Below are 15,915 nucleotides of genomic sequence, written 5' to 3'. Positions count from 1 at the left end.
CTAGAGAAAAGGGTACAGAAATGTATAGGAATGTATGGGCTTAAGCAATATTTGTCAAGCAAAATTTCATATTTGTCTCCCATATTGTTATGAAGCAAAAGTGCATATAATTACCTTTCTAGATTTACTTTGGTATATGCCATATGTGGGGTTGGCCCCTTGCAAAGAAACCATCAGGCATGAAGTAAGTATACTTCACCATTCCTATAAAACATTTAACCTAACTAATGAACATGAATTCAGACCTGACACTTTTTCTTGTCTCAAGACTCAAAAGAGATTGAGCTTACTACTGTTCAAAGAATATTTTCTGAATACTTCTGCTTTTTCAGCACTTCTTATCTCTCCAAAGCATACTTACTTATAGAAAAGCCAGGTGAATATTCTCTAATTACCTTGGTCCTCAGTACAAAGACTGTATTGATATGTGAGAGAATCCCATGAAAACTAATATCAATATGAGGCCGGACCAAGGAGAAAACTGACAACAGACTGCAATTTCCTGGCTGCAGCTAAAATGTAAAGGGAAAAAAAAAAAAAAGGAAAGAAAAAATGAAATGTTTTACAATAAAAGTATACATGGAGTAATTATATTCAATTAGCTTAGATGACAATACTGAACAGAAGAGAACATGTACTTTTTACATTTCTCCATTACAACACAAGGCTTTCAAATTAAGAATTTTACAACAAAAGTATGTTAGAATTCAAAGTACAACTCTAGCCTGCAAGATAACCTTGTAAATTTGTGTTAGGATATTTCACATTAATTATCTGACAAACTGCCCCCATTCTACAGAAAAGTATAAAAAAGCTTTTCAGTGTTTTCCTCTTAAGTATCCTCCCTGTAACTCCTTTTACAATGGTAATCCATATTCTCTAAAGTGTCATCTGGTAGCAAGGATTCCAATGGCCATCCTCAGCAGGCTAAATAGTTATAGCTGTTCCATGAATGACCTTGAGAAAAATTTCAAAGCTCTTCTTTCAAATCATTCCACAAAATCCAGGAAGACATCACCACAAGCCAATAGCAGGAAAAAGTAAATAATGTAAAATTGCATTTAAAAAATATGGCTATGTTTCATATACAACATCATATGTGCAATATTAGCCCACATAACTATAAAGGCCATTTATTTTTTTAATTCTTTTACTTTTGTTTCTTTCTATCGTATCATTTTTTCCTACTGCTTATTTTTAGAAACTCTCTGTCCTTTCAGGCAAGAACCAAGTTATCCTGTTCATATACAGAATACATAACATTAAATTGGCCTTTGAATGATCTTCTATTTCAAATAACCAGAGGAAATCACAGCAGCTGCATTCAGTTCAGAACACAGATTTATATCACAATCATAGTTTGGCTCACCTCAGCTAATATTGATGCTTATAATGCACAAGCTAAGAAAGCATATAACTTCTGTTATTCAGCTCTTCCTTTTATGTGCATCAGACACCTCAAGTACATATCAAGGCATTTTTGTGAAGTAATATATACAGAGTATGCACCTGCCGCTACATTATAGAGAAGTATGTGCAAGACTATTTCCTAAACCACAGGCCAACAAGTCATGCTGTCATAAATCCACTTGTTAATCTAACACTTTTGCAACAAATATATCTTGGAGCAGGCTCGTGAAAAGTAAAAAATAAAAATAAAATTAAAAAAGGAAAAAAAAGCTAAAACCTGAGCCATGTGGGTGATCAGGTATTCTCTGTTTGAGCTTATTCTCTGGTCTGTTACTGCACATTACAGACATGATCTTTAAGGAACAGAACTGTTGCAGGTTAAGGGCTATTTTTCATATTCTTTTTTCAAACAACAGGAGCACAGTACAGCAAGTGTTACAGACTTAAATGGAAATGCTGTTTAGACAGAGAATCCTAAACCTGTTTTACTCATCTTTTAAAATAAATAAACAAACAACAGCTGTGTATCATCTAGCATAAGGCATCTCTATGACTATGTAACAGAATCATCTAACCTGTGGAAGGACTCTGTATATAGCATTGCCACACTGTGTGACCACCAGATCTCTGTCAAATATTATGTGGAAAGGAAAGGCCTTGCAGAAAGTATAGGGACTGATGCGAGATTCTTGGGTACCATTTTCTTCAAATCTGTCAAGGTCTTCATAGTAGTCCTCTTCTTTAGACTCTTTCTCTTCAATTAAAAATTGAATGTGGTCACATTCCTCATTTCTCTGCTGAATTACCTAGAAAAAAAGTAATGAAGGAAAAGATGAAAGACTGAAAACCCTTCTATTCATTATTAACTGCAATGCTACTATGAAGACAGGGATACATTTAGACCAGAAAGACAAATTCAAGAATGATAACTGTGTCTTTAAAAATTCTGTGTTTTAGTAAGTATTTCTGATTTTAAAAAGTATTTGTAATTCCAGGGGAGGAATTGTGTCTTCACTTAGCAACAGTTGTTCTTCACATGAACAACATACTGATGATCATTCAAATATAATATATATGTGATGAGTGAAATGTACATCTTGAAATCAGGGATTCAGGCTCAGGTTATGCTTGCTTTTATTGGTATGTGCCTCCCAACAGGACTCTCCCCTCTCCTTGAGTGGATCTGTGTCAAGTCTTGAATTACACAAACCACTTGAATCCTTCTATTAATGAAAACTGCTTGCAAGGCCTGTAAAACAACAGCAAATAGTGCTTGATTGGAGGGTGGGCATGTCACAGTCAGCCAGAAGAGAGGTAAATGGAGCAAAGGTTTGAATGTGCAGTTCTTATCCAGTGATGAGTTCAATATCACACACAACAGATAAAACAAAAAGCAATTACAATCTTCTACTCGATGATCTTGAGGTCTCTTCCAACCTAGAAATTCTGTGATTCTGTGTGATTCTCAGAGTTGTATTCCATATTAAATGAAATCATAGATGACTCTGGTTATTCTGCATCAGTGAAATCTCAAATGTCTTGAATAAGCATTTCTCTTTAGAAATTTTACTGAAAGTTAGTGAAGAAGACAAAATTAATAGGGATTATTTTGTTTGCAGGGAGAGTCATATGTTATAGTATAATTAAAGCTAATAATTAATAGAATAACATAATTTACCCTGAGAGGCCAAATTCACCTCTTCTCAAGCCTAATTAGATTTAATGACTGGAACAGAACAACTCTATTTACACAGTATTGTTTAGCAGCAACTTTTTGGAACATGTTGCTCTTGGTTCTGTTTTCACAGAGCCTGATCTTAACAGCCACTGAAACAAAAAAAGGCTTCTTAAAATCTCTAATGCATCCTGATTTTGCCCTTTACACATCTAGCCACAGAGACTAACGGTTAAAATAAGAAAACAAAACATAGATTGTGCAAACAGTGATGTTTAGACTATTAAACATTTTCCCTCCACAACTGTTAGCTGTGTTAGCTGGTGGTTTGGGGTGTGATGATACTTTATTTGTTCCTATTTGCACGCAGCAGCATAAAACAACATAATAGTATTTTATTTCTAAATGATGCTAAATTTAAGAAGGTGGTGCTCCTAGATCTCCTATTTGACTATAAAAAGTTTCTTCATTCACCAAAGCAGTCATAAAATTCATCTTTAAAGATTGAATATTTTTAAGGAAATGTTCACAATAACAGCAGATGATATTCAGAGATATTAGTATTACCACCTAATGACCATCTTAGTCACTGCATACTCTGTCACCATGCAACACCTGTACTTACATGTTTTGTCCTGCTACCATGCAGCACTGTAAGGGTTTTTCATAGCTTCCCATTTTTTATTAGAATGAATGATGCATCAATAAACAAAACTCAAGTGTTAGTTAAAAAAGAACAGCATTAAACTAGACCTGCTACATGCTTCAAAATATGTTTAGGTTTGTTTGAGGTATGATCCTCTGCAGTTATTACAGACTTTCACGGTGATGAAGTCAGTCATCATGCACATTGTGCTATCTTACTTATCTTTATAGATAAGAACTATGTCAGTAACAGTACAAAGCTGCAAATTTCCCCAGCATTTTCAACTTCATTTGCAACACTATTTTTGACTAGACTCCAGGGCATCTAGAAATGCTGGCTGTACTAGCACATCATGATAGTGCAGCAGATGCACTATAGGCAAAACACATGGAAATGTGTCAGACCTACAAAACAGCCAGAGCACCAGCTGCACACTAGTGGTAAGCCTGATATGCTGTGGACACAGCAGATCTATTGAATTTGGTTCTGGTCTTCCATGCACAGACCCTTATTAACAGAAGCTACAATCATATTCCTCTACAGGCTAAGAAAGCTACTGAATCATCCTCAAATAACTCCCTATTGGATATGTAATTTCATGATGTCTTTCCTGCTCATTTAATTTATGCACTAGCTCATCTTCCTGTCTTGTGATCTCACCCACCTCAAACAACTTACAACTTCCCTTTTTCTGTGGCATTAGAGATAGTGAAAAAAATCAATCTTCAAAATGATATATATTTATATATCATTGTATATATATATACATATATATATTTCTTGTCCTAGAAGATGAAATCCATCCTAAGAAAGTAATGAAGGTAACACAGAATAACATGGGCTGTCTGCTTAGAGAGACCACATTCTCCAAGTGCATTCTTGAATTACAGTGACATTCACAGTAACTAAATTCTAGTCATTTTTTCTACAATGCCTTGAGCTTTTACTTGTCAGAAAAATTAAAATCAGCACTTCCGGCAATTAACATAATACGTTAAAGTCTGTCCTTTCACCCTTGTACATATGGGTCCAACCTAACTGGCCAGATACCTACTTGGCATAAAGACCTGCTCTAGCAACAGCTTCTAGCAACAACTTCTACCTGAAGTAAGCTTAACTAGGATAGAACTCTTCTATTGTCTCATTCTGCAAGCAAAGATTGCAAGCCACAGAATTTCAACATAATTTTAATATTGTTGAGGAAGCCTCAATTAAATGCTTGACAAATGAAAGTTCAGTGACAGAAGTGACAAAGCCAGGAATTAAGTCTAATTCTTTTGCCTCCCTCTGTGGTCTTAGCTGAAGTGACATCAGCTCACCACGTCTAAGAGCTCAATCACCATAGTAACTGCAGTTAAAAATTGAAGGGAAAATCACTCTCTTGGTTTCAAAGAGAATATATAACATCTAACTGGTTACCCACCTGTGCTTTTCAGAAAATGTATTTTCAACATTTGCTCTTGCTTAGCCAAGTGAAAACTCAGACCAATATTTCAGGGAGGGACAATTTAGGGAACAATTATTTTAAACATGCCTCTATGGTTTAATATATTTGGTGAGCTTCGCACAAGGTATTAAATCAAACAGTATCAATGTGATACAGCATGTATAACAAACACATGCTTATTAATATATTTAGCTTTCTCTAATGTAACTGCAAGACAAGACTCAGTTCTATACATACGAGTGGGTGCCTGAGATATACTCAGATCTCAGCATCAGTGACAAACAAGAATGTCCTTAGACAAGGATCTTTTTCCTTTGCATTGTGAAGACGAATATATAGCCATTTTTTTGTCATTTAAAACTGAATACAGGATTACATTCTTTATCTCTTTTGATCAAAACTGACCGTGCCATGCTACTTGACAAATTTCACTGCAGCTCTTCCAGGGTGGTTCCAAGTGGTACCATCGTTACCTTTGCACACCCAAGGCTAAAACTGAAGGGAACTGCACTGGGCTGAACAAGCAGTGTCACCTCAGCTGCTCCTCATACGTTTTGCTCTCTAGATACTTCATCATCTTTGTTGCCCTCCTTTGGATGCTCTGTAATAGCTTTATGTCCTTTTTATACTGTGGTGCCCAAAACTGCACACTGTGCTCAAGGTGAGGCTGCACCAGCGCAGAGCAGAGCAGGACAATCCCTTCCCTCAACCGGCTAGCCATGTCGTGCCTGATGCACCCCAGGGTACAGTTGGCCCTCCTGTGATCTTGTCAAAGATCTTCTCCGGCACTTTTTCATTTGATACTGTAAACCGTCTTCCCTGACAGTCTGAAAGAGATTTTTATAATCCAATCTCAGATAATAACAGAACTGCAGCAGGCTGTTTTCCCAGTTTTTATTTTTATTTTTGGCTTTGTAGGATTTTACAACACTCTTCATTGTCCTGTACCATTTGTAGCCCTGAGAGAATCCGTGTCCTGACTTCACCTTTATAGGTCACCTTCATTTATATACAAACAACCTCTGACAAGCAAAGCAAGAGAAGGCACAGCCAGAAGGCTGCTTACAGAGAGCTTATGCCAAAGCTAGTAACCAGCAGCGTGACGATTTTTAGTTCTCATACTGAGACTGGCAGAAGTTAAATATTTTTAGTGTGTTCTCAAAGTCAGGAACAATTCTTAGGACAGTATTTGCTGAAAAAAAAAAAAAAAAGTTCTTAATTCTATTTAGCTAAAATGGATTACAATATCAGGGAAGATAAGGCAAATTGGATTTGAACTAATCAGTTGATTAATGTCAACCAAGGCTTTCCGTAACTATTCAGCTGGAATTGTGAGTTCAAATTAAAAAAAAATAAATCCCTTTCAGTGCTAACAGAGTTTAAGAGAGACAAACTCAGACCTTTCTTTTTTCCTTGCCTTCATCACACACGTCTCAGGTGTTAAAAGGCATTTTTCCTGACAGACACTGTTCTGGGAAAAGCCCGACTGTATAACACAAGAACATACATATATATGTGACTGAGCACTGGCACAGGCTGCCCAGAGAGATGGTGGAGTCTCCTCCTTGGAGATCTTCAAAAGCCACCTGGATGTGGTCCTTGGCACCCTGCTCTAGGTGGTCCTGCTTGAGCAGGAGTTGGACAAGATGAAATCCAGAGGTCTCTTCCAACCTCACCCATTTTGTGATTCTGTGCAATGCATGAAACAAAATCTAAACACTTAATTAAATAAAAAAAATAAATTGTAAACAATTAAGATATTCTGCCAACTTCTCAGAAACTGTAATATGAAAGACAACTTCAAGCAAAATTTAATGTAAATGTAAACTTAGAAGTCTGCACTATCTTAAGAAGATTTATGTGAGCATTTGTTCTAAACAGTTGGAGGATAAAAGTGGATAACAAAGTATTAAACATCATGTTGAAGATATGGACTTCATACTAATATAAAGAGAACTATAGATCTTACTAAAACAGTCCTATGTTGGATTGTAATATAAATGTTTGAATAAAGAGATTTGGAAGGATAACTCGGGAATCTCAGCTCTGTTCTTTCAAGTAGGAAGGTAACTCCCATAACAAAATCAGAAACTTAGCGCTGAGTACTAAGGACCTTATCAGTTCAAAATAAATAAATAAATAAATAAATGCCAAAACACATTCTTCTTCATGCAAAAATCTAGCTAAAGTCCAAACTGAAATAATTTACAGAAAAGGTGGTACTGCTTGGTCTATAAAAACTGAGGGGATAAAAAGCAACTGCATTGTTCCTCTGTGCTGTGCTATTTAAACAATGCATTACTAACAGTCAGAAACACGTAATTACTAAATTATGGAGCAAGGAATTGAGATGAAATAAAATGGTTTAATTTTTTCTCCTGCTCCCACTTTTAGAATGGTGTAAAACTAGCCAGGTACCACTATGACAAACTTTAGTTTAAAATCCTCATTCTGTAACATCAATGATTAATAGTTGACCCATGGTGTAATAGGGAGAGACTTCTATTGTCTGTGTGGATTAATTGCAAATTTTGGCACTGTCACCCTGCAGAAACATAGTACCTGTTTATTCCTTGCTTAGGTACCACTGAAGTTTGTGATTACCCGTGGAGTAAAGCACTATTTGGTGTCACTAAAGGTGTCAAAAGCTAGGCTTTATTAACTAGCAAAGATGAGAAGTTCAGGGCTGAGATAATATACTAACAGGGACATATTTTTTTAACAGCAATGAGAAAAATCAGGGTATCTGATGTAACAAAATGAGAGAGAATGTGCACTTTTTCAGTTAAGAGGTAATACCAATTTTTATGGGCCTATATGCCTTTGGATCAGAGAGTCTGGAAAAACAGTTTGGATTTAAATGAAACTTTGTGTTCACTTACAATGGATTTGACCAATATTGTCAAAATTCTATTTAATTACAGCACAACAATAAGATATCCAGAAAAGCCTAACAAAAACAAATAAAAATGAAAATTAAAATTTAGAAACACTATTTAAACTTCTTTAGGACATTTATTACTCGTGAGAAGTCATATACAGATATTGGTACTGTCCAATACAATCTTCTCAGTAAAGTAACATTCAGACTGAGGGCACAATTTGTCAGACTTTTGTTCTGGTAGCTGCTTTGCACAACCTGGATTTCTCCTCTTTCCCAGTGATCACTTTTGTCTATACATAACCCTTTCACTATGCTGGCAGAACTCTCTGTGATAGAACACCAAGCAATATAACTGAACAGATATGGGTAAAAATAACCCAGAAAAACAAATGTTATTTTGAACCTAGTTCACTTCCTCCATCTAGTTTATTTTATAGCTTCACAACAGCTGGAGAGACACATCAGAAAAAGCTGTTCTAGGACAAGCTCGAGTAGGAAGAGAAGGGGAGACTGTGTAAGTTGCCTGCACCACCAAAAGAAATGCTTGTCGAGCAACAGCTTCAGCATTCTTGCAGCCAACTTTCCAACAGGGTCCTCCTAGTCTGTCTTAACACTGAATAAACAGGGACAAAAGAAGAGGACTGTTTTGATTCTGTTGCATCCTTACCTACCTGACTGCTAACACTTGCTGTAGAAGTTTTAAATATGGATTTCTACCAATCAAGAATTTAAACAAAGGACATCACATATTTCCATTGCAATATGGAAAAAGCCATTCATTATAAACTTGAGATAGCTTATAACAGGAAGCCTGTTATAAGCAAATACTCCAATATAGGAGCAGTAATTACCTCTGTCATTGGGTCATTTTTAAATCTCTTATGAAAGCAAGCAGTCAATCAATCATATTTTATAGCAATGACTAAATAAATGTTAAAGTGAAGTTTTTGTTTTTAGACTTTAGCCAAATTAATGCTAAAATAAAGTATTACTTCAGCTAGAGTAGTGAAACTGTGCTAGAAAGGTAGTGTGGTTAGGGAACAATTAAAAAAAAATAAAAGAAAAAAGCGTGCTGTACCTGCTTAGATTCTTCTGTACTTGATGTAAAATATTTGATATGAACTGCAGTATTGCTAACACCAACAAGTTTTTATGTTGTCATTTTCCCCCTGATGTATCTGAGGCTAACTGCATGTTAGATCAAACCCCGATTTTACACTGTTAGACTGATCAGTTAATTTTTCTCTGTTACTCCGTACAGACTCAAATCAGAAGTTTCTTCTTCCATTTCACGAGTGACTTAGCACACATAATATTATGTAAACTGTATGACTAAGGAAAATTTTTCCTCTTCTGGGGCTGCAGGTGCATATCCAGTCACATTCCCATTCAATGGAACCCACAAACCCAGACACACAAACATATCTTGGTTCTGCTAAGGACCTGGCATGAATGCCAAGAGGAAGACTCTGCTCTCCAGCCAGGTATCACCAATGCACATCAGCCTCACAGTTTACATATAGATAAAGAATTTAGGAAAGTAGAAAGAGAACCCCTAATAACCCAGTAGCAAGTTTCTGTACATCATCTTCTTCTTTGAACAATGAGAATTTGTTCTGAACTGTTCTTGAGTAGGTCTGCTTGCAGATTAAATGCTGGCCTTTTCAGCATGTGTTTAAAGCAACCCAAATGACAGTGGCTCTTCCTGAATCAATACTAAAGCCACAGTCTAACAGAGGACAGCAACAACGATTGTTTGCCATCACTTCACTTGTCTTGATTGCGTCCTAATGACATAAACATTCAATGTGTACAACCCTTCACACATTACCTTCATATCTATTTCCGTGCCATGGATCTGCTGAGCTACTGTTTTGATGATTCCAATGACAATATCCTGTAGACCTTCTCTTTCAGAATAGTAATGCAGAATGAGTCCTTTCCCCTTCTCTGCATCAGTGCATCTGAAGGAAGGGGCTCGCATACCTGGGTAAATAGTAGCAAGATGGTCATGCAGGGCATCCAGGTTCTAGAAGAAGAAATTAAAAACATAATTATAAGGCATTCACTTATTAGTTTTAACGAATGTAAGTACATATCTTGTCTAATCTGTTCCATGATTCCCTTTCTCCTCCTGGTCACACTTCCTGCACATTTGCTTTACTATTTCTAAAATGGCCCTCAGCAGGCTTTTCAGGTAGCTTGCAAAGTTCTTTCCATCTACTGTGGAAATGTTTAGACATGAATGACATCAAAACTAGCACTATAAAAATTACTCTAGGTTAAGAATTTATGCTCAGTTATGCTGTATTTCAAAACATTTGGTGATTAAAGACCTTGCATGTGTTTCTCAAACCTGTAGCTCATCCATTTGCATCCTTTCCATATTCTTGTCCCTATAATCTCCCCTTCAGATTTAGGTGTCAAATACAAATAAGTGTGTCTGAACAAGCATGAATCTTTCTCCATATCGTCAATGAAACAACAGACTAGCTCTATCACCATAACAGTCAACCCAAGCTTACAGGGCCTGACAAAGTCTCAAACTTCAAAAAAAAAAACCAACAACACAGAACACATAGAACATATCATAGCTACTACAAAAATGTTTCAGAAAATGGTATTCAAGAAAGAGAAAAGGTCTTTTATATTTTAGCTGATATCCTGGACATCTTATGTATTTAACTTTAAATTTTCACAAGACAAATTGCAAATCTGGGCAGGAAAGTTAAAATGAGAAATTGATAGGCGTATCTAATGAGATAATAAAAAAGAGAACAACAAGATCAAAATCACACTAAGAATACAATGCTAGCTCTGACTTTGATTAGGAAGCAATTATCATGGCTCCAGCTTGCTGTTTACTGTATAATGTTTAATACAGAAAGAGCAATCTGGAGTGCTGATTAATGTTGCTACCCACATTTACCTGTTGTAAAATGTATGCAGTGTTTTTACATCCTAAGTCCAGAACATTACCGTATATTTAAAATGTAGTTCCCCCACACCGCAAACAAATGCTATCATCAGGTTTTGCATGTTGTTTTGCACAAGGAGAAGTGAGGTGAAAATACTTTCAATGTGTGGGCTGGGCCATTCTCTACCTTTTATGACCATCTGTCGATCACTAAATTTGTGGAAGCATACTGAACTTGATTTCATGTGAGCTGTGAGGCGCTCAAGCATCTGCCTCTTCTCTTGGGAGGCCTCCAGAGGAAACGAGGTTCTTAGAAATGAATTCCATAACAGGCACTCAGCCTGGAACTTCCTCCTTCAGTTTTTTAATTTGTTTCAAATTCATGTTTTTGTTGCTATATCAACACCTCCAAATTAAAACTCGAAGAGGCAACAGTCTGGGAGTCAATTCATTCCAGCTGTTAGTGGGCATTCAATTGCAAAAAGCTGCAACAGGCTTGAAGGCAAATGCTGTTAAGATCTTCATAGAGTTCAAGATAATGAAATTGGAAGAGACTGCTTTGAAAGAGCATGGATGAAAACATGAGAGAGCTGACTTCAAGGGAGTGCTCCTGAATCTCCTTAATTGTGTGCAGAACTGTTCTTTCAGTACACATGCCTCAGAAACAGCTGGGATATACTGACCTTTTAGAAAAAAAGATTCTTATACGGAAACAGAGGGTGCACTATCCAGTTTTACAGTCATCAACACCTGAAGAATCTCAAAAGGAGTAAAGCAGAGAATGTTTATAATATGGTTGTCTAATGATTAACATTTAAGTCTGGCACAAGTGTTGCTAACAAATGGCAGTGGCCTAATTGTGAAAGACCACTTTGCCTCCTTAATACCTCATTACTGACTTTGTCCAAGCAACAGCACAGGTGAATCCACATGATTTGCCCTTTAGTCTCAACTGTCTAAACAGCTGGAGTGGAGGACTTGCCCAGAATGCGCTACAGCTGCTTTTGAGTCCCCAGTGTGTTTTCTCCCTGTGCATGCAGATTACGGGCTGAGCAAAGAGCTTACTGCATCCAGATCTTTGCTCCAACAGAGTCAAGAAGCAGTAGAGACGTGCATCAAGACCCAGGAGCTGAAATTGCTCCCAGATCCTGTCATTTAGACATCTTATCATTGTCACCTCTAACAACTACTCCTTTCTTCTGTTTGAACCATTTTAAATTGACATTGCAGCTTCTAGAAGAACAAATGTGTCTTTTTTCTAGTTTGTTCACCTGCTGTGGGCCAGAGGAGTGGTCAGGTACACATAAATAACAGGTTAAGTACTCTCCCTGAAATCTTGGCTCCCAGGCTCCCAGATTTATGCCAGAGCTTGTGCTGCGACCAGAGACACTAATTCTAGAGCTGCAGAGAGCAGTGATCATCTCCATGGTGAAACACACAGGGATCTCCAAGCAGGAATGAACATGGACCAGCAACACTAAGGCAGGTCCTGGCCTGTCTGAAAACAGCAAAGTTATGACTGGCACCTGAAATACAAAGATATGCTGTTCAGCTCTGTGCTGTACAGAGCATCTGGAAAGTGTTTTAAAACAGCAATTAGTCCCGTTAAATTTATTGCACTGCAATTATGAACAATTAAATAGCCAAGTAAATGATAACCTAAATGAGTCAGAACTAAAACCACTACTCCAGTGTTTCATTTTCTTTCAGCAGAAAGCTACTGAACATAACAAAAGCACACTTTGGGTTTCTTAGGAGGTATCTCTTTTCACGCTACGTCTCTTTGGCACAGTGTCTTCTTTCAATATGATTTGCAATTTTTCCAGTCCTGTGTTTTTCATAGGAAGTATAAATATTAGATTTGGTTGTGCTGTCTTCTTCCTCTTTCTTGAAGCCTGAAGTATCTGTGTTTCATCTACGAATAAACTGAATTCTCTCAGAGATGTCAAGGGAAATAGAATATAAATATGAGATTTATTTTCACATGCTTAAAAAACCAGCAGCCCTCTATTATTTCACATATTCCTGGGCTCAGTACAGGACTCAAGAAGCACCTTTTGGAACTGTTTTATTTATTTTAAGAATCTGACAAAATCTCGGCACATCAAGTCTAATCAAACCTATTTTTGTAAGCATATAAATGAGCTTCCTGACCTAATCTGACTGCTGGAAGCTGCAAAAACAATAAATCACAGATAATGTTGATTTTCCATCATAATTAAAAGCTAAAAAGTACATTGCTGGGACAGCTATTAATATATTTGTCTTGATAGAATTTACAGAAGTACATAATAGCTAATGTCATCTTTTAGCATTGAAATGCAAACAGAAAAGCCTAAAACACTGTCATTAGAAGAATATAAATGTATGCTGTTCACATTACAGAGGTTCGGTGTGTACTACAAACGTGTCCTCCATTATTCACAGTAAGGAATGGAAAGAGAAGTATAATGGAAAAGGGGATGAGAAAAAGATGAGAGGACTAGCCCACCAGTGTGTACCCAAAGTGATGGAGCTACCAGCTACATCTTTTTCATCTTTTTTTTTTTTTTTTCATCCTCTCCTTTCTCAACTCTAATCACAGCTTCAGTACATCTTTAAAAATTACATTGATCTGAACGCTTGCTTTGAGGGAAGCCTGTGAATGAGGCTATAAAATATAAAGGTTATCCTTTCCCACTGACAGACAATGGTACACAGACCACACACTTGGTAGGCATCAGTGGGAACAAACACGTAACCTGTCTGTCTGCCCAGCAATTACAGTCCATGGGATTTGTAAAAGAATTCTGGGTTGAATAAATTTAGGATGCTCTGCAATAATCCAGATTGTAGGGCAGGTACTGAGGGATACAAGTAAATATTCCAGTAATTCAGCAAAACGTGCTTTCTGCTCTTTTCACTTATTACTACTGGAGAGATTTTTAAGGGCAAAGATGACAAACTGCTAAATTTCTAGTGAAAACTGATAAAGGTTTGACACAACTACTGGACAATCTCCTGTGAAACCTTAATCAGTTCAGTGTTTTTAAACTCAGTACAGCATGCAGGTCTCCACAAGAGTAATATATATCACAGACCGTAAATTCAAACTGTTTTTGAAATGAACAATGTTGAGGCAACAAGAAAGGGAAGCCCCTTTTTTCCTCACTTGGAAATAAAACTTTAGAGAAGTCATTACACTTCTTCCGTGCTATTGAAAAACTACATTCAGTTTGCTTTGTTTTACAGTACAATATCAAACTGTTCTATCAAGTTACAAAAGCACAAAAATTGACTTAAACACTGCTTCTCTATCCCACCCTCAGTTCATGGAGAAAATAAAATCTTCTGTCTTAAAGATGAGCTGTGTATGAGCCCCACTCTGTACATAGTGTACAATTAGAAATAACAAGTATCTGTAATCAGTCAAAGAGCAGTTGGGATACAAAATATCCTGCAAATCTGAAGACCATGTTTTCTGTTAATATAAACAACGTAAAGCCCTTTTAATTAACATGCATAGACAATTTGGTGCGGGGTTTTCATGTCTCTTGTACTCCGTACTTTGGTTACCTAGAAAACTGTTCAAAACTTTTCTTTACAGTTTCAAAATAAATTTCAGATTTATGAATGCCTCTGCAAATCCAGCTTACCTGCCTTCTCATTCCCTTTCCATGTAATTAAACAGACAAAGATGATTGTTTAAAGAGAAAAATAGTACTCTGAAATCAGGTACTGAAATAGGACTGAAGTATCAGGTAACTGAAGAATATATTAACCAAGAGAATCACAGAATCACAGAATCACACAGAATTTTCTAGGTTGGAAGAGACCTCAAGGTCATCGAGTCCAACCTCCAACCTAACGCTAACAGCCCTCCACTAAACCATATCCCTAAGCTCTACATCTAAACGTCTTTTGAAGACTTCCAAGGATGGTGACTCCACCACTTCCCTGGGCAGCCTGTTCCAGTGCCTCACAACCCTTTCAGTGAAGAAGTTCTTCCTAACATCTAGCCTAAAACTCCCCTGGCTCAACTTAAACCCATTCCCCCTCGTCCTGTCACCAGGCACGTGGGAGAACAGGCCAACCCCCACCTCGCTACAGCCTCCCTTGAGGTACCTAAAAAGAGCGATAAGGTCGCCCCTGAGCCTCCTCTTCTCCAGGCTGAACAAGCCCAGCTCCCTCAGCTGCTCCTCGTAGGACTTGTTCTCCAGGCCCCTCACCAGCTTCGTCGCCCTTCTCTGCACCCGCTCAAGCACCTCGATGTCCTTCTTGTAGCGAGGGGCCCAAAACTGAACACAGTGCTCGAGGTGCGGCCTCACCAGAGCTGAGTACAGGGGGACGATCACCTCCCTAGCCCTGCTGGTCACGCTGTTCCTAATACAAGCCAGGATGCCGTTGGCCTTCTTGGCCACCTGAGCACACTGCTGGCTCATATTCAGCCGACTGTCCACCATCACTCCCAGGTCCTTCTCTGCCTGGCAGCTTTCCAACCATTCCTCTCCCAGCCTGTAGCTCTGCTTGGGGTTATTGCACCCCAGGTGCAGGACCCGGCACTTGGCCTTGTTAAACTTCATGCAGTTGACCTCAGTCCATCGGTCCAGCCTATCCAGATCCTCCTGCAGAGCTTTCCTACCCTCAAGCAGATCGACACACGCACCTAACTTGGTGTCATCTGCGAACTTACTGAGGGTGCACTCGATGCCCTCGTCCAGATCATCGATGAAGATATTAAAGAGGGAAACACAACAGCAATGCCAGAACTTCTGAGTAGTGAAAAGATCTATAGAACACAAATACCAACAAAGACATTTTTCATACACCTCTCCACAAGTACCTGGAAGATAATACCAGATTATGCCATTTTATCTCCAAATCCTATTCTAACCTGTTGGCTAGATCATACTTCTGTCTGGTCCAATGTATTTGAAATAATTAGGTGTAAAAATCT

The 15,915-nt window shown here is 37.8% G+C and overlaps 1 protein-coding gene across 1 annotated transcript in view; it reads right to left on the bottom strand.

Annotated features, from left to right (window-relative positions):
• The window catches only part of GUCY1B1 (guanylate cyclase 1 soluble subunit beta 1), a 40,902-nt gene that overhangs the window by 9,987 nt on the left and 15,000 nt on the right, over positions 1-15,915 (bottom strand). Inside the window, exons 5-7 of the mRNA XM_084518118.1 lie at positions 9,894-10,091; positions 1,986-2,216; positions 396-512 (exon numbers count right to left, since the gene is read on the bottom strand). Of these exons, the coding sequence (XP_084374244.1) occupies positions 396-512; positions 1,986-2,216; positions 9,894-10,091 (546 nt within the window). The remainder of the gene's footprint in view (positions 1-395; positions 513-1,985; positions 2,217-9,893; positions 10,092-15,915) is intronic.

This window comes from Aythya ferina, assembly GCF_964211825.1.
Source record: "Aythya ferina genome assembly, chromosome: 4".
NCBI classification, from domain to species: Eukaryota; Metazoa; Chordata; class Aves; order Anseriformes; family Anatidae; genus Aythya; species Aythya ferina.
The sequence above is the reverse complement of the archived record's forward strand: the minus strand, read 5'-3'. Positions and strand labels throughout refer to the sequence as shown.